The sequence below is a fragment of the Astatotilapia calliptera genome, chromosome 19 (assembly GCF_900246225.1).
Source record: "Astatotilapia calliptera chromosome 19, fAstCal1.2, whole genome shotgun sequence".
In the NCBI taxonomy this organism is placed as follows: domain Eukaryota; kingdom Metazoa; phylum Chordata; class Actinopteri; order Cichliformes; family Cichlidae; genus Astatotilapia; species Astatotilapia calliptera.
The window spans coordinates 26,468,632-26,488,824 of record NC_039320.1 but is presented as its reverse complement, the minus strand read 5'-3'; the positions used below and the strand labels follow the sequence as shown (position 1 = coordinate 26,488,824).

The window sequence follows — 20,193 nt, the reverse complement described above, 5'->3', positions numbered from 1 at the left end:
CAGACATGTAGATTAAAGACATGTAGATGAGAACCTCCTTCAGAAATGTTATAATGAGCTGTGAATGGGTCAGCATGGCAGTGATCCAACACATACAAAGGCAGTAAAGGAGTGTCTAAACAAGAAACATGTTAAGCTCATGGAGTGGTCAAGCCAGTCTCCACACAGCCCTGTAGAAAATCTGTGGAGGGAGCTTAAGTTTCAAACAGCAGCCAAGATACCTAAAGGATTTCTGTAAAGGGGAGTTGGCCAGAATTCCTCCTCAGATGTGTTCAAACCTCAAGACCAACTACAGGAAACGTCTTACCGCTATGCATACCAACAAGGATTTCTCCACCAAGAACTAAGTCATGTTTTGCTTAGATATTAAATACTTATTCCACTCAGTGACATCCAAATAATAGTATAACTTTTATGTAACGTGTTTTTTTGTTTCTGCATTTTTGGTTGATATTCTGCCTCTCTCCGTTACAAAGAAACTACCATAAAAATCAGAGGCTGTTCATTTCTTTTTACTGGAGCAAACTTACAAATTCAGCAGGTGATTAAATCATTTTTCTGCCATTGTAATATACCACAGTACAACAAAGAACATCATGTTCTATTTGAGAAACCACACTGAGATTTCTCATATCCAAGCTGCTGTGATTGTAGGGGATAAAATGTATTTTGAAGGCGACCCAACTCCGCGGACTTGTGGGAAATATAGTTTCAGCTCCAAAAACATGACATATGCAAATCAGCTTTGTGTTGGACCAAGTTACTTCAATTACCATAGGCCTTTGCTTTACTGCGCCTGCGCTGTAGATGTTTTCCCCGTGCATGTGTGTAGGCGAATCACGTGTGGAGAAGCGGTTGGTTGTCATGTCTCTGCCGTAGCAGAGTTCCGTGCTTGGTTTAATTATCTGCTTCCAGCTTTTGCTATACTTTCTATTTCTTTTCCCCCCTCATACCTTTTTTTAAATCGAAGAATGAGCGAAAACGATGACATCGAAGTCGACAGCGATGTATGTCTTTTTGTTTCTTCTAGAAGTAGCTAGCCAGTTTGTTAGCTACACAGTAACTCACATTCCTCTCAAAATATGCTATTTGATTGTGCTAGCTAGTTAGCGGGGGTTTCTCTGGGCTAGCACTAGGTTTTGAAGCCTGTATGGAGATAGCTGTTAGGGGGGGGGGCGTTTGAGCTCTTAATTGCTGGCTTTCAAATGAAAGTCGCACACGGAACTGGTGAATAAGTTGGGTAGCCTCGCTACGACATTTGTCGTTTATTTGGGGCAGCTCAGCAAAATAAAGAGGGCTGTTTTATGCTCTTATAACTTAAATCACTCGTTCTGGTGGACCGTATTCCTGCTGTCACGTGATCAATAAAACTTGAAATAAAACGCTGTGTTAAAACTGCAAATATGGAAAAAAAAACATAAATAAAACCAATCATAAACAGCAGTTAAGCTCTTCCAGGACACAAGGTCAGCTCTTCTGAGAGGTGAACTGACGGCTTGCTTGGACATAATGTTCCTTTCAGAAATATAACACGGTTCTGTCGGCTATACCACGCATGCTTTTACTATTTATTTAGTTTAGATGCTAAATGCAGCCCTTGTTTATTGGTTGCATAAAAGGGTAATCCCTTCACGTCTACCTAGATATAGTTAGCATACTTGACAGCTAGCTGGTTGAAATGTCGTGGTTGGTTGTATCTTTAGCTCTGACGTGTGATTTAAGTCAGGCTATGATGCACACACATTTAATACAGCAAACCGAGGCTCAATGAGAATACAGTACTCGATGTTCTCCTATCGTACAACTGAATTCATGTCATGTTATTGTGTTTTCTTGATTATAAGCCCGGCGATTTATTCAGTATTTCTCTGCAAGCCCTTGTTACCTGTTAAATTGTGGTTTCTTGCTAAAAATCCAGCGCTGTAGTTGCATTACAACTAACCACTCTGCCAATGTATCAGTACGCCCACTGTGCGTTCAGGTTTGAATTCCTCGTGTTGCAATAAGCAGTTGCATTTTCCCACCCCAAAGTGCGATGTGGTGTTTTAATTGAGCATGAATCTGAGAACATGACCTAAATATGGCCACATATTTCTCAGAACTATGGATTCCAACTCTAGTGTAGATCCTATTAGAGCCACCTATACATTTACTGTAAGGCTTCATAAGCTCTCATTGTGCCGTGCATCTAACGCTACTGAGCCATTAAGTTTAGAAATGCTTCCTAAAAACAGTTTTCAGCAAAGGCTCAAATTTCACATCCATATTTCAAGTGATGAGCTTTAACTTTGTGAGGCAGATTGTTTGTATTTGTCTTTTGTTTATGTTTGTTTTGATGTATATGTTTGTCTTTTGCATTTTGTGTAGTTTTACATGATGTGTTCACGAGATATTAGCAGTTTTAGTCAAATCTGCCATGTTTGAATCTACATTTTTACGTTGATATCCATTGACATGTAGTGTTGCTCTTACATAAACAAAGAAAATGAAAGTAAAATGTTCCTTCTAATCTCTGCCAGTACCTAAATTAAAAATGATCCGTTTTATACTAACTTTAATATCTGGCCTAGCAACATGTTGTAATGAGTGAGATATAGATAGATAATAATAGATTGGATTTATATAGCGCTTTTCGAGACCCTCAAAGCGCTTTACAATTCCACTATTCATTCACTCTCACATCCACACACTGGTGGAGGCAGCTACAGTTGTAGCCACAGCTGCCCTGGGACAGACTGACAGAAGCGAGGCTGCCATATCGCGCCATCGGCCCCTCTGGCCAACACCAGTAGGTGGTAGGTGAAGTGTCTTGCCCAAGGACACAACGATCAGAACAGAGTGAGCTGGGGATCAAATCGGTAACTTTGCGGTTACAAGATGAGCTTCCCAACCCCTGAACCACGGCCGCCCAGATAGATAGATCGATACACACTCTATTGATCTCACAAGACAAAGTCCAGCGACAGGATACAGAATAGAAATAGTACAGTTAGTGAGTTAATAGTTAAAGTAAAACCCTCACTTAGTGAGAGACATCTTTTATCAAATATATACAACAGTGAGAAAAAAAACCCTAAAAAATAAGAATGAGGTTAATTTAAAGAAGAGCAAAAAGCTACAATAATACCATACCAATATTTGAATTTACCTGATCTACATCCCGTCTGTCCAGTTCTGGGTTGTGGATGGGGGAGCTGGAGCCTATTCTAGCTGCCATAGGGCAAGAGGTGGGGTACAGACTGGCAGTCTTTTGCAGCGCCAACACAGACAGCCAGACAACCATTCGCGCTCACATTCACAGAGAAATGGGGAGAACACGCACAGGTCCTGGGTGCAAATCTAGCCGCAGCCTTTCCATATAGAGTTTGCATGTTCTCCCCATCTCTTCATTTGGAAAATTTTCACACATATTTGTAATCACTACATTTAAAAGCTAGTTATTAACCACAAACGGATCTTACATGACTCTTAGTGACTCACGAAACAAGGAACACCTTGTTTTAAGACAAAAAATTGGATTTTTTATCTATCATCCAGTCCGTGTTAAGAAAAAAAGGCAAAGGAAGAGTTGAGACTGAGTTAATGTTGAATTTTAGTTACGACTAAGATTTGCTGGTGCAACCCTGAAAGCAAACATATCGTGTCCTTGTAAATACTTCCAGCACAGGTTCCTGCTTGTGTGCATATATTGATATTAACCCAGATACACGCAATAACCGTCTAAAGATGAGGCCTTCTCTTACTGCAGTTTAAATCACTTCTGTATGGCCTGGTAAATGGCCTGTATTTATATAGCGCTTTACTAGTCCCTAAGGACCCCAAAGCGCTTTACATATCCAGTCATCCACCCATTCACGCACACATTCACACACTGGTGATGGCAGCTACATTGTAGCCACAGCCACCCTGGGGCGCACTGACAGAGGCGAGGCTGCCCACCACCAGTAGGCAACGGGTGAAGTGTCTGTATGTTAAAGAAGCGGACGTATGTAGTTTTTTTGTAAATGACCTAAACTTTCTCTCTCCCCTTTGCAGGCAGACAAGCGAGCACATCACAATGCGCTGGAGCGTAAACGCAGGGACCACATTAAAGACAGCTTTCACAGTTTACGAGACTCTGTGCCTGCACTACAAGGGGAGAAGGTGAGGAAACTATCTATATATTGCCATAGACCATTCATATTGTGCCCCAGAATCCAGATCTATGCTCGTCATCTCTCCGTCATGCCTAGAGGAAGGAGGAAATTGTTATTTGTAGAAACAGATGCCTCGCCAAATATTAACGACGTGTCTGATAATGATTCACAAGATCATTCATCTCGTTGGTGGATTTTAACAAGCTTGTAGACACTGCTGTCAAAGCAAGCAGCTCTGTAAACTCTGGCAGCTTTGCCAAATAAATGCTGGATGAAGAGTGATGTTTCTGCTTATGCTGTCCATTTCATATTTAATACTATTCAAGTTCAAAAGGCAGTTAACGTACAGTTGTTGTGTCAACATGGAGATGAGATCATTTTCTCCTCTGTTAAGCCTGATTTGTAGTACTGTGTTGAATCCCAGCTGCTTTATCTTCGTTTGCTTTTAACTTGTACCTGCGCTGGTCTGCCATCACAAGTGAAACTGAAGCTGATAATGCTCAACCTGGAGTTAATAGATATGCAGTGCTATGCAAATCTAAAAGCCACCCCTCATTTCTTTATATTTTGCTAGGAAAATGGGAAATTCTGTCGAAACACGTGCAAACATACATGAAAGTACAGTATGTAAGTTAAAAACAGAGTCTGTACAGTTTTAATGAGCTTGAAAATCACTATGTGGTATGACGGCTTTTATTCTTCAGCACAGCCTGAACTCTCTTAGGCAGCTTTCTTATAGTAGTCTTCAGGAATAGTTCATTGAAAGCTCTTCTCTGGATGTTGGCTTTCTTTTGTTACATTTGCTGTCACGATGATCCAACACTGCTTCAATAATGTTGAGGTCCAGCCTGTGGGGAGGCCAATCCACGACCAAGAGTGTTGTAATTGCGTTGTTTTCTATCCTGACTGAAATGCAGGTCCAAATAATGACAGAGCCTTTACGGATTGCTGCAGCCACTCACTCTTTTACCTCAGATTAATACTGAAGATGATTTAGACCAGAAATTTCTAATTTGAATTGATCACTGCCCACTGCCACTGATTTTCAGTCTGGTTAGTAATCTGTATACTGTGTTAACACTGCATATTTCTAACAAACACAGTCGCTGTTGCTCAAGTTTGCATTGCTGCAAAGTTGTGGCATCAACATTTGTGGTCAGCCTGCGCTGTTGGTTTAATACGGTACTACAAAACAAGCGTTGACCCATCTGCCCGAGGTCGCTGACTCCTGGAATAGTTCTTGTTAACTTCTTATTTGAATCCAGATTAAATTGCAACACACTCTGAACTGTGTATAACAGATTCATGCACTTTATTGGCTGCTTTTTCACACGGGCCTCACAGAATTCTGTTAAACAGGCTTCCCGAGCACAGATTCTAGACAAAGCCACGGAGTACATCCAGTACATGAGACGAAAAAACCACACCCACCAGCAAGATATTGACGATCTAAAGAAGCAGAATGCACTGCTGGAGCAGCAGGGTAAGCGGTGCTCTTGTTAAATAAGTATCGCACATTTTTGTCACGTGGATTCAATCTCAGATGCCGTAAACAACGTTTGTTTCTATCTTTGTGTACGACTTGCAGTTCGTGCACTTGAGAAGGCCAAGGGGAACACTCAGCTCCAGACCAACTACTCTTCCGATAGCAGCTTGTACACAAACCGCAAAGGGAGCGCCGTGTCCGCTTTTGATGGTGGGTCCGACTCCAGCTCTGAATCAGAATCAGACGAGACACCAAACAGGAAGAAGCTGCGCCTGGAGCTAAGCTAGATTTGGGTGGACCCCGGCTCCTTAGACAGACTCTTTTTACCCACCAGCCCCAGCTCCTCTTGCCTGTCCGCACTGAGCCCTGCCTTCTTGCGCTAGCCCAGGAGACGAGGTGGAGATCGTGTGTGAGAGAGGTGCTATTATGTATAAAACGCTTCTACCTTCTTTTATCCTTCTGGCAAGCACCCTGTCACTCCTTTCGTGGCCCAGCAACAAAGTTAAAAATCCCCAAATTGAGGCAGCTCTGCAGATTTGAAGGACTTTATGCCTTTCAGACCTCATAATAACCATTCATATATGTGGAGATGACAAGACTTGAGTAAAGCTACAAAAATAACCTTTCCCTATTGGTTGTTTTGGTCAACCTCTCCAATCCGGTGGAGGTGTGAGACTTTTGACAAACGGTAAGGGTAGGAATACCTTACCTTTTAATAATAATACTATTAATATTTTTCCAGAAAAGAATGTGAAGTTGCTTTTGGAAAAACAAACCCTGTCTGTTATGCAAAATGCAGCCCTCCTTATTCTGTGTAGTTGGCTAAAAGTTTTGTCTTTTGAAATGTTGTGTAATCAAAGAAATCCCTCTATTTATAGTCATGCACCAAGAAGAATTTCTTACCCTTATATCTATATACCTATATAATCTGATGTCTGAACTCCCATTATGTTTGGCTTGATATTTCAAAGTTTCAGCTATTTATTTTCCTCTATTTTTAATATTTTTAAATAAATTGTGGTTAAAAAATCCCCTCATTGATATTGAATGTTGCACAATGCAGTTAAAGGCATTGTCCTTTATTTTTGTCGATGGAAGTTCCTTTTCAGTGTGTGGTATATAACACTGTATACTCTTAAATGGTGTCGTTTCTGCAAAGAAAAGCCTTCCCTTTGATTTGCCTGTGCTGGGAATGTTTCTCTTTTTTTTTGCAGAGATAAATTAGTGTGTACCTTATAAGATTTGTTTGTTCCATTCCATGGAAATTACAGGTATGTTGTACATACTGCCAACGGTTGTCTTGCAAGATAAGGCATACCTTTATTATGAAACTATAAATAAACTATTTTATCCATTTTGGATGAATTTGTGACTCCTGTGTTTTTAATGTAAAAAAAATAGCCTGATTTTTGCACATTAGGCATCCCCAACAGCATCCTTTTTTTGGTGTTAAATGCAGGTTTAGTTAAAGAGCCAGTTAATTCAATAATCTGGCAGGTTTAATAGGATTTGAGAATCAGAATTTGCTGATGGAATTAAGGTAAATGATAAGAAGGATTTGTTGAAACTTTGGTAGAAATAAACCTTTAAATGTTCCTAGATCACAAGGACTGGATTGGCTACACACGGAGATATATGTGTTTGTCTTTTCACTCATATTTAGAGATAAAGTAGAAAATATGAGCATCGAGGAACATATAAACTTTTATTTGCGACATAAAATGACATCAATCATTGTTTAAATATTGAATTTAGACTTGGGCCAGTGTGATGTGTCCTGACGCTCCCTCTACAGGAAACAACGTTCAAAGACGCAGGTTGTGTGCTGCTTTCCAGTGCCGTAGGAAATTGCAGGCGTAACCAATAACGACATGTAGGATGGTGAAGTACTACTGAAATATTTGAAGGTGATAGTAAAGCACACGACGAACCACAAAAATGTTAGAAAAACGTTCCAAGACATCTGACTTTGTAAAGTGCATCAAGTGGCGCTCTTTGAGTTCAGCGTGAAAGTTTCCGAGGGGCCTTGAACGCATCACCCAAGCAGAGGACAAGCAGCCAGTTTCAAGCGCCGCATCAGACAGGCATGTTTTTTCATCATCGCTTAGTTTTGGGTCATGGCTAAACAGTACGACTTCTTGTTCCGGCTGCTCATGCTCGGAGACTCGGGGGTTGGGAAGACTTGCATGTTGCGCCGGTTCACGGAAAGTGACTTTGACACTGCACACATTTCCACCATCGGTAAGCCATCCAACAGGTTTTCAGTGAAGCTTTCTCCAAAACTCATATCAGTTTTTTTCCCCACAGGTTGAACCAGTTAAACACCGGGAAATTCTTTTCTCTGGATGAATGTAGATGCAGGGTTTTAACATTCAGAGCATTTTATTTTAGCTTTCCCATTTGTTCAGAATATAAAAGTGGGCCTACTTATAGGATTAAAGGGCCTCAAGTTCAAACAGCCTCACATGGGAAAGTTTGCCTAGAAGGCTTTCTGTTGCCCACGCTAAAGCACAATGAAAGTATAAGATGGAATGTTTTTGCTTAATTAAAGGTTAGACACGTAGAAGAGGTCTGATAAATTACGTCTCTGTCACGAGCGTACTGGAAATGGGAAGGGAGACGACTATTTCTTCTGCTCTCAAATTATTTGATATGCTATCTTATATCTTTTCCCCCTTGATTGGAACTTGCGGATTGATGAGGCCATTAGTGCTTCATATCAGTACTGCCACTTTTCCTGATTGTGTCACATACTAATGAGTTGGAACAAAATGTGGTAGGCCCTGTTTACCTGTTAGACTGTGGAGCATAATCAGGGTCAAGTCACACCAGAAAATGCAGAGTGGAAAGGCTTTACATGGGATTTGGATATTTGGAATAGTGTCTGATGATGAAATCATTGCTAAAAGAAAATCACCAGCCGTGCCTTTAGATCTGCATCAGGCAGTGAAAGAAGCGCTGGAACAAAAGGATACCGATATGCAGGATGAATGGACAGCTTTGCATATATTACATAAACGCAGATTCTTACATGATAAAAGTGAACAATTGCAAAAAGAGGAAAGCCATCCTTAGGGCGAGACAGAAACGGGCTACAGGAGGAGCTCATTCACAGACACTGAAAACAGTGAGATTGGGATTTGATTATGTAAAGTAGGTGCATTTTCAGATTCAGTAGCACCTCTTCGTTTCACTCAAACTGGGCTAGGAAGCTGCATCGCCAACAAAAATGTATTTATGGTCAATGATCATATGAAATGCCTGACAGAAAACTTTTTTATGAGCACAATGTTGGGATTGGATTACACAGAGTTTATTGATTCCACAAAGTGTGGTGGCAGCGTAACGGAAAGAAAAAAACAAAAACTGTTCAGGGTTTAATGTTAAATGTAACAGAGCCAAATATGGAAGGAAACAGAGAACAGATTCCAAGTTGTCCAATTGATCAGAATCACACGTTTCCTTTTTTTCCTGCTCTACTTCTTTCCTATTCTAACTTCAATCATGCCACTAGTGTTAAAAAATCTTATAAATATCCATCACAGGAGCCAAATGAAAGGATCTCTTCAGTCTTTTCATTAATCTTTTCTTGCAAGATATATCGACAGTAGTATAGTCGTCATAGTTGTAGTGTCATGGCTTATTGGCACATTGGACTATAACAGAAACTATTGAATTTGCTAATTTCGGTCATGCTTTAGTTGTCGGGCCAATAACCTCATGCGACTCCAGAATACTTTGGTATACAGAGGAGTTCATGGCCGACTTAATGACTGCAAGGTGCCCAGGTAAAACAAGCCCAAATCATCACCCCTCCACCACCGTGCATGACAGATGGTAAGAGGGGTTCGTGCTGATATGCTGTGTTTGTTTTTTGCCAAATGTAGTGCTGTGCATCATGGCCAAACATCTCCACCTTGGTCTGGTTTGTCCAAAAGACATTGGAGGTGTGATGGTTAGTACGATCTGGGTTCTTGCTGCCTCTTACAGCAAGAATGTCCTGTGTTCAAAGCTACTGGCTGGTTGGTCTCTCTGTTCCTGCAGGGGTTCCTTCCAGGTTCTTTGCCTCCCCCCCACAGTCCAAAAGTTTGGTGATTCCAAACTGGCCCTAGGACGGATGCTAATTTAGGCATGTAGGCGATCGTGGCTCAAGAGTTGGGAGTTCACCTTGTAATCAGAAGGTTGCCGGTTCGAGCCCTGGCTTGGACAGTCTCGGTCGTTGTGTCCTTGGGCAAGACACTTCACCCGTTGCCTACTGGTGGTGGTCAGAGGGCCCGGTGGCGCCAGTGTCCGGCAGCCTCGCCTCTGTCAGTGCGCCCCAGGGTGGCTGTGGCTACATTGTAGCTGCCATCACCAGTGTGTGAATGGGTGGATGACTGGATGTGTAAAGCGCTTTGGGGTCCTTAGGGACTAGTAAAGCGCTATATAAATACAGGCCATTTACCATTTAGGGTCTGAGATGTAGCTCTAGGGTTGTTGTTTTTTTTTGTTTGTTTTTTTGCCATTTTCTGCCACTGAACTTGGGTTAAACTTACTGTGATGTCTACTTCTGGGATATGCGACAGATCAGCAAACCTTTCATAACTTCTGGCTTTATAGATGTGATGACACTTGTTGATGATCAGTTAAGTACATCTGAGTACACTTCCTCACAGGACTGCAGAGAGTCTTTAACATGACTGTACATAGTGTAGGATCAGAAATGTTTGTCTTTGAGTGGATTTTGGCTTTGCTAGCATGATGAAAACTAAATAAGAAGTAGATTAAAAGAACTAGTTGAATAGAAACCAGCAAAGTTACGTTGCAAACCTTTATTCTGTCTCCTAGCACAGAAATCCCTCAGTGTCGTTTACACCTGTTTAGATAACTGTATCTCCGAGGAATCCTCAATGAACCTCAGGGACATTTGTTGGCAGTTTGTGATTGTATTTTTGGAGGTTGCATCCCAGCTTACATCTGTATTTGCATTTTCTTTGTTTTGGTCAGGAATTGATTTTAAGATGAAAACACTGGAGGTAGATGGAACCAAGGTGCGAGTACAGATATGGTAAGTGACATTTTTCTTTCATTGCATTCACACTTGCTGCCATGGGTGATTCCCTTTTGCTGATATGTGTTTGGTCCTCCATGCAGGGACACAGCTGGTCAGGAGCGCTATCAGACCATCACCAAACAGTACTACAGGAGGGCGCAAGTATGAGCAGCCAAGAGTAAACTTAGATTTCTGTAACGCAGCTTTGATTCCTTAGTCCTCTTTCCACTTTTTATGCAGGGTGTCATCTTTGTCTACGACGTCACAGACAAGCTGTCCTTTAAGCACATAGCCAAGTGGGTCAGTGATGTGGATGAAGTAAGGCAATAAGCACTCTGTTCGCTGCCCTTCGCAGCTGTCCAGTATTTGTGTTCTGGCTGACTGAACTTTAGCTGCTTGCTAAACAATCAGTGGCTTAGAGTGACTGACAGGATGATGAAGTCCACTATCCCTGTGCTTGACTTCAGTTTTTGTTGTTTTCTTCTAGTATACTACCCAAAAAATGGAGACCATATTGGTAGGAAACAAATGTGATGATTCACTCAGGAGGGAAGTGTCAAAGAACCAAGGAACCAAGGTTTGATTGAGCCTTATTTTCCGCTGTGCTTTAATTAGTATATTATTGATTTTAATTTGGAGATTGTGTTTTAAGTACTCAACATCATAATATACAGACTCCCATATTGTAAGTCAGTCTCCTGGTGGCCTCCAGTTTCTTCCATTAAACTTCCTTAAACTTGATGATGATTACTGTAATACCTGCGCTGGAAAGCTTTGTGTGTTTCATAAATGTCACTTAAGCTGCCAGATCAGCTCGAAACACAGTCTACACAAACAATCCACACACTGCATACAAATTCAACCTGTCTGTCGGGCAACTTGGCAGCTCGATTCGAGAAGTGTGCGCACAACTATCTCTGTGCTGGCAGGCTCTTAGTTGTTTCTATTGCTCAGACAGCCTCAGGCCTTTTTACCACAAAGACACGGTGAAGACTTGAAAACACTCCCAAATAAAATCCGGACGGTTGTACAGATCATGTGTGTGATGAGTAGTTGTTCATGTTGTAGAAACACCAATATGAACTCTTTCTGACCCTGTTAAATTAGACGATGAATTACAGCCAAATGTCATTCATCAGAATGAACGTTCCTCCGAGCTCTTCACACAGACCAGGACCATCTAGATACTAAATACTACAAAATATTCAGTTATACTAGACTCAGTCGCTGCTCTCATGTTGGGAATAATGTTGACTTTATTTTTGAGGTTTTAAAAAAACACTTTTGCATATTTGAGAAGAACTTTTATTGAGAAAATATGCAATATGGTTCTGGCATAACTTATTTCAGGGAGAAAAGGCTTTTAGAGGCACTACTATCAAAGTCCCAGCTTCCAAAAACTAATGGCTGATACCAGCATGTCTCTTAAAATAGAATACTGTTCAACTGGTTAGGCTGAGACAGACAAACGCTTCCTCCCACGTTTAAAACATTTAGTGAAATCTTTTTAAAAATCATATCGCTAAATAAGATAAGCTTTTTATAAACCTCTTACTGCATGTTATAATATTAACACAGCACACAGCAAAGCCTGAAGGATACACCTACATCCATGCAAGTGCATAATATGTATAAATCTTCACACTGCTGACACCCTGTGCTGTTTAATCAGTATTATTGTGCCAGAGTATCGCCTTTGCATTTAATTGATTTTTTAAAATTATATTTATATAGTTTTGGAGAAAAAAGGTATAAAATAGTTTTATTATTTCTAAAAATATGCGCTTCAATTGTCTGTAGTTAGCAGGATCCTATGGGATGGAGTTCTTTGAAACCAGTGCCTCCAAGAATATCAACATCAGTGAGGTAGTGGATTTTCTTGGCAACATTTTTTTCTGGGTAATTCCCCGCCGCATTCTTTTGTTTTCTTTCTTCCTTCTTCCTCCAGTCATTCGAACGTCTGACAGAACTCGTGCTACAGGCTCACAAGAGGGACGTGGACAACCTGTTGGGATCTCTGGACAGCTATCTGGATAAGGCAGGTCTGGAGGAAGACAAAGAGAGCACAGTCCCTCACCTTCCTCAGAGGAGCTGCGCCTGTTAGAAACAAGATGGCCATCATGGTGCCACAGCTTATAGTTGAAGGCGCTCTGACTTGATTCGGTCCCCCTCTGCCCTCTTTGTGGATGCTGTGACTTGTTGGCCCAGGGGTTTAATGAATGGGTTTCACTTTTTGCAAGTTTTTTTTTTTTTATCACACTGTGTTAAATGCATTTAGAAGCAGCTACCAGCAGAGGGCCAATTTTGTTCCATGATCGCTGAATCTTAAAGCTGCTGAGGTTCCCGGAGAACACGGTTTTGTGTAATAAAACTATCCATACCCACAATTTCCTCCTTTAAAATACAGGTTTGCACCGAGCAGCTGCTTCGTCACTTGTTCTTCATATTTTGTTCATATATATTTTTTTAAAATTGAATAATTTGGTTGGTGCTGTAGATGAATTGTGGATTCAAATCAACAATCGTTTATTTGAGGAGGGCGGAGGAAGAGGATGGAGGCAATGACGAAGAAGCCGGAGGACAGAGCTGAATTATTTACACCTCGAAATTCAAACCCAGCAGGGGTGGAGTTATTTACATAATTTACTATCCTCCTTTGACGGAGACTCTGTCGTGCCATGTTCGAAGACCTTGAATGCTTGCTCATGCATTATCATCACGAATGTGTGCATTTGCGTTACAAATGTGATTGGCATTGTGTGCTAAAGGAGTGTTACCGCTCTTTGAAGTAATGTACTCAGGCTCTGCCAAGTTGCCACTTGTATGTAATTTTTTTTAAATGATATGTGCAGGTTGTTACAAAAAAAAATAACAAAACCACTGTACGGGTTAATAAATTAAAGTTTTCATATTAAAGCTAATGAGATGTGTCGGGACCTTGCTGAGTCATTACATTAGAATGCAAGGAGTGAAGTCCTGAAAGAGTTCAGACAGATTCATTCATTTTTAATCACCCTCCGTGAAAGACGGGGGATCATGTTAAATTTTTGATGACAGAGAAAACTGATACATGTTACAGAGATGCCGTAAAGTAGGAAGTACGTGCAAGTTTTATCCCTAAAACACTCTTTGAGAATATAATTACATTCACTTCAAGAAAGTCAGTTTACTTGATAAAACTTTAAAAATACTGATAAGAAGACAATTAGTTACGTTAATCTATTTCGGACTTCTTCAGAGTATAGGATGGCAGATGGAGATCACTTTCCCGCAGGGCCATTTGATCCTTGTCAAAGGCAACTTTCTGCCCTAAATGAATCAGGTGACCAAGCGCTTGGATACAGGCAGCTCGAGATCCCCTCTGCCTCCACTGTGGCAGAACCAGAGGACGAGATGACGTTCATCGCGAAGACTTTCTACGACCTGAGGGCCACCACGCTGGAGGGAGACTCTGTGGACTTCAACGTCTTCAGAGGACGGGTGGTCCTCATAGAGAATGTGGCCTCGCTCTGAGGAACCACCACCCGGGACTTCAGCGAGCTCAACCAGCTGCAGAGCAAGTACCCCCATCGGCTGGTGGTCCTGGGTTTTCCTTGCAATCAGTTTGGCTATCAGGTGAGTTCAGCAGCAGAGTTTGAAGTCACTTAAAAACCTCTCAAATGTATTACTTAATGTACCAGTTCTGTGTTATTGTTGTTGTCACAGACATTTTCCTTTTCCCAATCCTACCTGGGTCTGGTTTGAGTTAAAGTCTGACTTGTATTATTGGCATTAGTGTATTTCCTCTTTCCTAAAGCAAGTTACAGGAATTGCATCATTTAATAGTGTGCAAACTGTATCTGGTACTGATGGTTTGATACTGAAGTAGGATTTTAATCATCTTCGCTATCATAGTGAAACCAATGAATGCTTGTGCTCTGCAGGAGAACTGCACCAATGGTGAAATCCTGAATTCACTGCAGCACGTGCGTCCAGGTGGAGGCTTCAAGCCCATCTTTACCATCTTCGAGAAGTGTGACGTCAATGGAACAAATACCCACCCAGTTTTTGCCTATCTGAAAGACAAACTCCCCTATCCCGATGACGACCCAAATTCTCTCATTCAGGACCCCAAATTTCTGGTTTGGAGCCCCATCAGCAGGACGGATATCTCCTGGAACTTTGAGAAATTCCTCATTGGGCCAGAGGGAGAACCCTTTAAGCGATACAGCAAAAAATTCCCCACCATTGACATAGAGCCTGACATTCAAAGACTGCTAAGATTAACTAAGACCTAAGAATAGCCTCCATCTCTTAATGACTTCTCATCCATAACTCTCAAAGCTGTCATGCTGTCCTCCACACCGTTGAGTCTTATTAAATGAGGGTGATGTTCTAAAACAGAATAAGGGAATATCATCGGAAGCCTTATAAGTGCTTAACAGTTGTGGATGAATGAACAGTGTAGTTAAAAGTTTACACATATGTACATTATGCATGAGGCAAATGATCACTTTGATGTTTTTTTTTTGTTTTTTTTTTATCACATCCTTTTGTTTCTTGTTCTTTTCCTGTTCGTCCAGCAGATGGTGCTGCTGATTTAATCCTAAACTTCTCTCGTGAATTAACATTCATCACACACACATAATGTTTGCACTGGAATAAAACCTTCAAACCAAATTCGTCTCCCACTGAGGTGTGATTTTTAATTGGACCATATATAAACATAAAGATGCGCTCCACTGATGTAAGCACGACCAAAATAGAGCTGGAGTAGGCATAATAATGAAGCTTTAAATACAGTGGGGAGGATGTGGAATTATTTGAAACAGCCTTTCAAAAAATTCACAGCGCAATCTTCTAATTATGCTTCCTCTTGCCCGATGAATCCCTTTTTAAAATTATCTCAGAGCCTCCCACACTAATTTTCCAGACCTACATTTTTAAAGTAAAAACATGCTGAAACCATGCAGCTACATGAATGCTTTATCACTACAGTGACACCTTAAGACAAACCCAAAGTCATCCATGTAGGGTAAACAGTGACCTCGTTACCTGTGTTATGACCTGCCATGCAGCTTTAGCTTTTTATGCAAAGTCTGCACTGTTTGCAAGGCCTGCTTTGCAGGTTCGCGCAGGGCTTTGTGCACATATGCTGACATCTACGTCAGCACAACAGGCCACACGGCGACCTCATGGCAGGTGGGTACATTTAGAAACACTAAAGCAGGGCCGGCCCGTGGCATAGGCCGTATAGGCAAATGCTAAGGGCGCCGTCCATCAGGGGGCGCCACGCCAGTGCCACAAATGTTGAAAAAAAAAAAAAAAAGTTGGTACTATTATTTCTAAATACAAAAAATAATCCCACGTTAATTAAAATGCAAAGTAAAGCTTATTTAATAGAAATATTATTTGTTACAACATTACACTACACTGCTGATGTAGGGGGGCGCCACCTAAAATCTTGCCTAGGGCGCCAGATTGGTTAGGGCCGTTTCTGCACTAAAGTGATACTTTTCACGGGTTTTACTTCCACTTATAGTGGCTGTGGTTATTGTAGTAATACTTAGTCTCGTTGCATATTATATTTACATATCCATGCTGTCGTGATGCGCCAGGGCATTTGATTTCCCTCAGTGTGACTGCAAGGAAAAGCTTCACGCCCGTTGGGGAGAAGCAAGAGGAGCAGCGCAAGGGGCCTCTCCTTAAACCCTCTACACTGCTCCCATCTACTCACAGCTTGCAGAAAAATATCACCAAAGATCAGTTATTTTCAACAGGTGACTCACTCTCCCTCCATCCATCCATCAATTCGCTTCCGACTCTAAAAGTTCGTTTAAAGACAGCTTTAGTAAAAGCTCTGAACACACTAAGAAAAATATGGACTCCTATAGCTTTCCAATTCAATGAAATGCTTTTAAAATTGCACACTGACCCTGCAACAGTGGGCTGTAGGTCGCAATACACCGTTTGCAACGTGGATACGTCATAAACTCAAAAGGGCTTTTTGTTTAACCAATCAGATTTGACTGATGATTTGAAACAATTGAAACTGAAGTCGATTTAGATAATGGTTCAAAGGTCAAACCTAATGGCCTTAACTGTCTGTTTCACATTAAACTCCGCAGCAGTAAACATGCACGAGCGGTGTGACTGGAGCGAGCTTAAAGAGCTTTGGGCTAAAACATGACAAGTTTCATCTGCTATTGAATAAACTGCGTACTTTTTAACCTGGGGTCACTTGAAGCAGAGTGAGACTTCTTCGTTTCCCCTCTGACCATCCACTCACTACAGGTGAGCACTGTTGCCACGGCAACGTTTGCTTTTCCCCCCGCTAAGCCTTCTCGCGAGACTCCGGGGCAGAAAAGAGAGGGAGAGGGGGAGAGAGGGAGAGGGGAGGCTGCCTGAATGATCTCATCCCTCCAGCAGCTGCATACCGCAGCGAGGCAAAGCCGTAACTTTCTATCAAACTTCCAAGTTGCCGTTCAGAGGAAGACGTCGGGCCGTCCTCGGTCTGAACCGGAGCCAGCACGTTTTTTTTTTGTGTGTCCCCCCCCCGCGAGGGCAGCCAACAGAGCTGCTGCGTAGTTTGTGTCTCGGACTTGGAGCACCTTGTTACGAGTTGAAACAAAAGGGGGAGAGAAAAGAAAAGCAAGACTGCTTCGTGTTGTGTGACAACCACTATGAGAAAAGGTGAGTGGCGTTACGAAGTCATGCGCGGGGGTGCCTGCACCCAACATCTGTGTGAGGAGGACAAAGCACATCCTCGTGCCGTGTGAAGGTGCAGGGGGAAAGCCAGTGCGCAGTGTTATTATTGTTATCAGAACTAATGGGGCTGGCGTGGTGAGGCTATCAGGGTGGCTGTCAAAACATATCCGCTGCGTCGCCGTGTATGTCAAGGGCATTGTTCTCTGCGATTCACAGGTGGCATCGTTCAAGCCACATACTGGAGGATATACGTCTGTCACCACCCGGAAAAAAAATTCCGAGGTGGCGTATCCCGCGTTGTTGCCACACGAGAAGGCTTGTCAGGCACCAGGTGATTGCCACATCTGTCTTGAGAGATTTGTTTACAGCCTGCCCTGGCTCAGCATCTGCTTGTATAGATTAGGCCACCAGGGCTCTCTGCAAGTCATGCCCCCCTCCCTCCACGCTGAGTATCCAGTGCCATTCTTGATGAGATTATCAGTTTATTTCTGCCTGATGTGGATGTGTGGAGTGCACTCCAGCCTCTGTGTCCAACTGTGCTCACATAGGCTGTTTTGGAATACAGAGGGCATGCACACCAGTGCAGTGGTGGCAGCAGCGCGTGTGAATAGGAAAGATCTGGTAATGAAGGGCTGGGAGTTTTGTTTTGACAGAAACAAACAGACCTTAACCTTTCAGAGTTTACTTTCACAGGGCAGCGTTGTGTCCAGAGGGGGCCATGTTTTACAAAATATCAACTACAGTGAAACGGTTACAAGTAAGCAGGTAGGGAATTAAATACAATAGAGGGGTGGCTGCTCATAACTGAATCATGGTGTGTGAGTGTGTGTTACAGAAGCACTGTTTATTGCAGTTGGACAACTTGAGTCAGGTGAAAAAGGGGAAACTTTGTAGTTTGGTTTTGGGCAAGGATCTGGGATTTTTAGCATTCTTGATAAGCTTAGCTGACCCACTGTGGCTGGCATGACTGATCATACAGCTTCACTTCCACTTTTACTGCTTAGTTACTCTCAGTTTTGTCCCTTTTTTGCCTTCTGCAAATACATTGGATTGCTTCTTGCTTTTTTTCTATTGTTATTTTTATTATAGATGATGAAAATGATCTTGTTGGATGGGAAAAAATACTTGCTCTGTTTTATTTCTTTCACTGTGTGGGCCTGTAACGGTTCATTTGGGGATGAGAGGCTAGTTCAGTTGATAAGATCTGCCCAAAGATTTGGATGAGACTACTTTCAGAATAGATAACTCTGCTTGTTTAGCAGAGTCTCTGCTTCTCACGTTCCTTATCAGCATACGTAGTCCTCCCCTTGTTTTATTACTGGAGGACAGTGTTGCTATTTTCACTTTGTGTTGCATCTCTCGCACAACAATTGTTGGTGTTCTTCATTCGTAGTAGGGTCTTTTATAGAAAGCACAAGGATGCTTCCTGTTGCTAAATTGAGCTTATGTTATCATTGTCTCCTGTGCATTGGCTCGGAGGGAATAGTTTGAGCAAAGATAAAAGGGAACAACAAGAGAAGCATTGTGCTGATTTATAATTTGTTACTCTGGAATGTATGCGCTGCAGATATGCTAAGTGGTCTTCATAACATGCTTAAATTAACTGTTTATATTATACAAAGAAAGATGAGGTTAGTATTATTATTATTTTTTCATTAATGCTCAGGTTCAAAGTGCATCAGCGCTCTTAAAGTCGATACTGACTGAACTCTATTCATTGTGGTGTGGTGACTCTTACTGTCACAAAGTCATTTCTGAGACTGTGACGCCTGCGCACACACCTCTCACTGGACAGCAAAATAAACAGACCTTGAGATGCATCCCTGGATAAAAAGTGGTGTACCAATGTGGTCAATGTCAGTTACAAGGCAGATTTTTCCCCCTCCTACATGAGTCACTTTTTCCTGGATTTGACAGAAGCTTTTGTAACAGATTTGACAAAAGAAAAAAGAAAAGAAAGGAGAAGCTTCCTCAGTTTTTACGAGTGAAGTGTCTGACTGGTATTAGTCAGCTCATAGTCAGAAGTCAAATGACCTGATGGTAACATGGCCTCTGATGATTCTTCAGAGTGAGTGTCTTTTTTTTCTTTTTTTTTGCTGGTGACTGAGAGGTTGATGAGTTTGACTTTAATGAGGTGTGACTGTGGGTCTGAATTTCCTGCTTGCTAAACTGTTGGAATGCTCTGTCTTTGTCTGGATGGGACGGTCCACTTTATACCACCCGGCGGAGGAAAGCAGAGGGCTCGGAAGCCACAATAGTGATGATGTAATCCCCTTTCAGAGCTCTGTCACAGAGTAAATGGGTCCAGACAAAGAGGAAATCACTCCCTTCTCCATCCCACCTGACGCAAAGTTTCTGACCTCGCAAAAATGTGCAGCGGTTTGGACGCACTGTAATTATTGGTGTGGGAGATTGCTGACCCTGGGAGGCTGAGCGGTGGGACAGGTGGAAGGTGTTGCAAGCTGGCTGGGCTCTGACCTTGACTGAAGGGTTTGGTCTCCGTTTGGTGGTCTGTCACAATATACACTGCGTTCATAAACTAAAGAGACCTCTCTGGTTTCTGTCATCCTGCTTCCAACTCTCAAACCCAAACCAAAACCCACAGTCATGCCGAGATCAGACGCTGTGTAATTCCCCTTTTCTGCTCCCATCGAACCTCACACACAAGCTGAAAATAGTCTGACGTGGGACAGAGATGAGAACGTTTTTAAAAAATAAGAAGAAGGATTGGTAAACAACCACTTAAAAAAAGTGAAATGTTCCATAATGAAAACTAGGGATTCTGATGATGATGTGTTGCTGCAGGCTATCCCCGCTGCCACACAGCAGCGACGTGCTTGGTATTGTCTCGA

General features: G+C 42.0%; 4 protein-coding genes across 7 annotated transcripts in view; all 4 read left to right on the top strand.

Annotated features, from left to right (window-relative positions):
• Positions 1-813: 813 nt before the first annotated feature.
• On the top strand, positions 814-6,987 carry LOC113012103 (protein max-like). 2 transcript variants are annotated; one of them, XM_026152089.1, is made up of 4 exons: positions 814-1,007; positions 4,036-4,143; positions 5,496-5,619; positions 5,725-6,987. In XM_026152089.1, the coding sequence occupies exons 1-4, from the start codon at positions 972-974 to the stop codon at positions 5,907-5,909; spliced, it is 453 nt and encodes a 150-aa protein (XP_026007874.1). In that variant the 5' UTR covers positions 814-971; the 3' UTR covers positions 5,910-6,987. The 2 variants fall into 2 exon arrangements, with proteins under 2 accessions (XP_026007874.1, XP_026007873.1); XM_026152088.1 differs by having other exon boundaries at positions 5,481-5,619.
• A 214-nt stretch (positions 6,988-7,201) lies between these two features.
• On the top strand, positions 7,202-13,575 carry LOC113012101 (ras-related protein Rab-15-like). Of its 2 annotated transcripts, XM_026152086.1 has the most exons (7): positions 7,212-7,863; positions 10,609-10,669; positions 10,756-10,816; positions 10,895-10,972; positions 11,142-11,231; positions 12,455-12,520; positions 12,603-13,575. In XM_026152086.1, the coding sequence occupies exons 1-7, from the start codon at positions 7,740-7,742 to the stop codon at positions 12,756-12,758; spliced, it is 636 nt and encodes a 211-aa protein (XP_026007871.1). In that variant the 5' UTR covers positions 7,212-7,739; the 3' UTR covers positions 12,759-13,575. The 2 variants fall into 2 exon arrangements, with proteins under 2 accessions (XP_026007872.1, XP_026007871.1); XM_026152087.1 differs by lacking the exon at positions 12,455-12,520 and having other exon boundaries at positions 7,202-7,863.
• A 78-nt stretch (positions 13,576-13,653) lies between these two features.
• gpx2 (glutathione peroxidase 2) lies at positions 13,654-15,185 on the top strand. Its single transcript, XM_026152085.1, has 2 exons — positions 13,654-14,269; positions 14,578-15,185. The coding sequence occupies exons 1-2, from the start codon at positions 13,901-13,903 to the stop codon at positions 14,929-14,931; spliced, it is 723 nt and encodes a 240-aa protein (XP_026007870.1). The 5' UTR covers positions 13,654-13,900; the 3' UTR covers positions 14,932-15,185.
• A 1,776-nt stretch (positions 15,186-16,961) lies between these two features.
• The window catches only part of LOC113011888 (signal-induced proliferation-associated 1-like protein 1), a 37,510-nt gene continuing 34,278 nt past the window's right edge, over positions 16,962-20,193 (top strand). Inside the window, exon 1 of one of the 2 annotated variants that reach the window (XM_026151717.1) lies at positions 16,962-17,326. The gene's annotated coding sequence lies outside the window, so the exon portion shown is untranslated. The remainder of the gene's footprint in view (positions 17,327-20,193) is intronic. The other variant, XM_026151716.1, reaches the window with a different exon arrangement.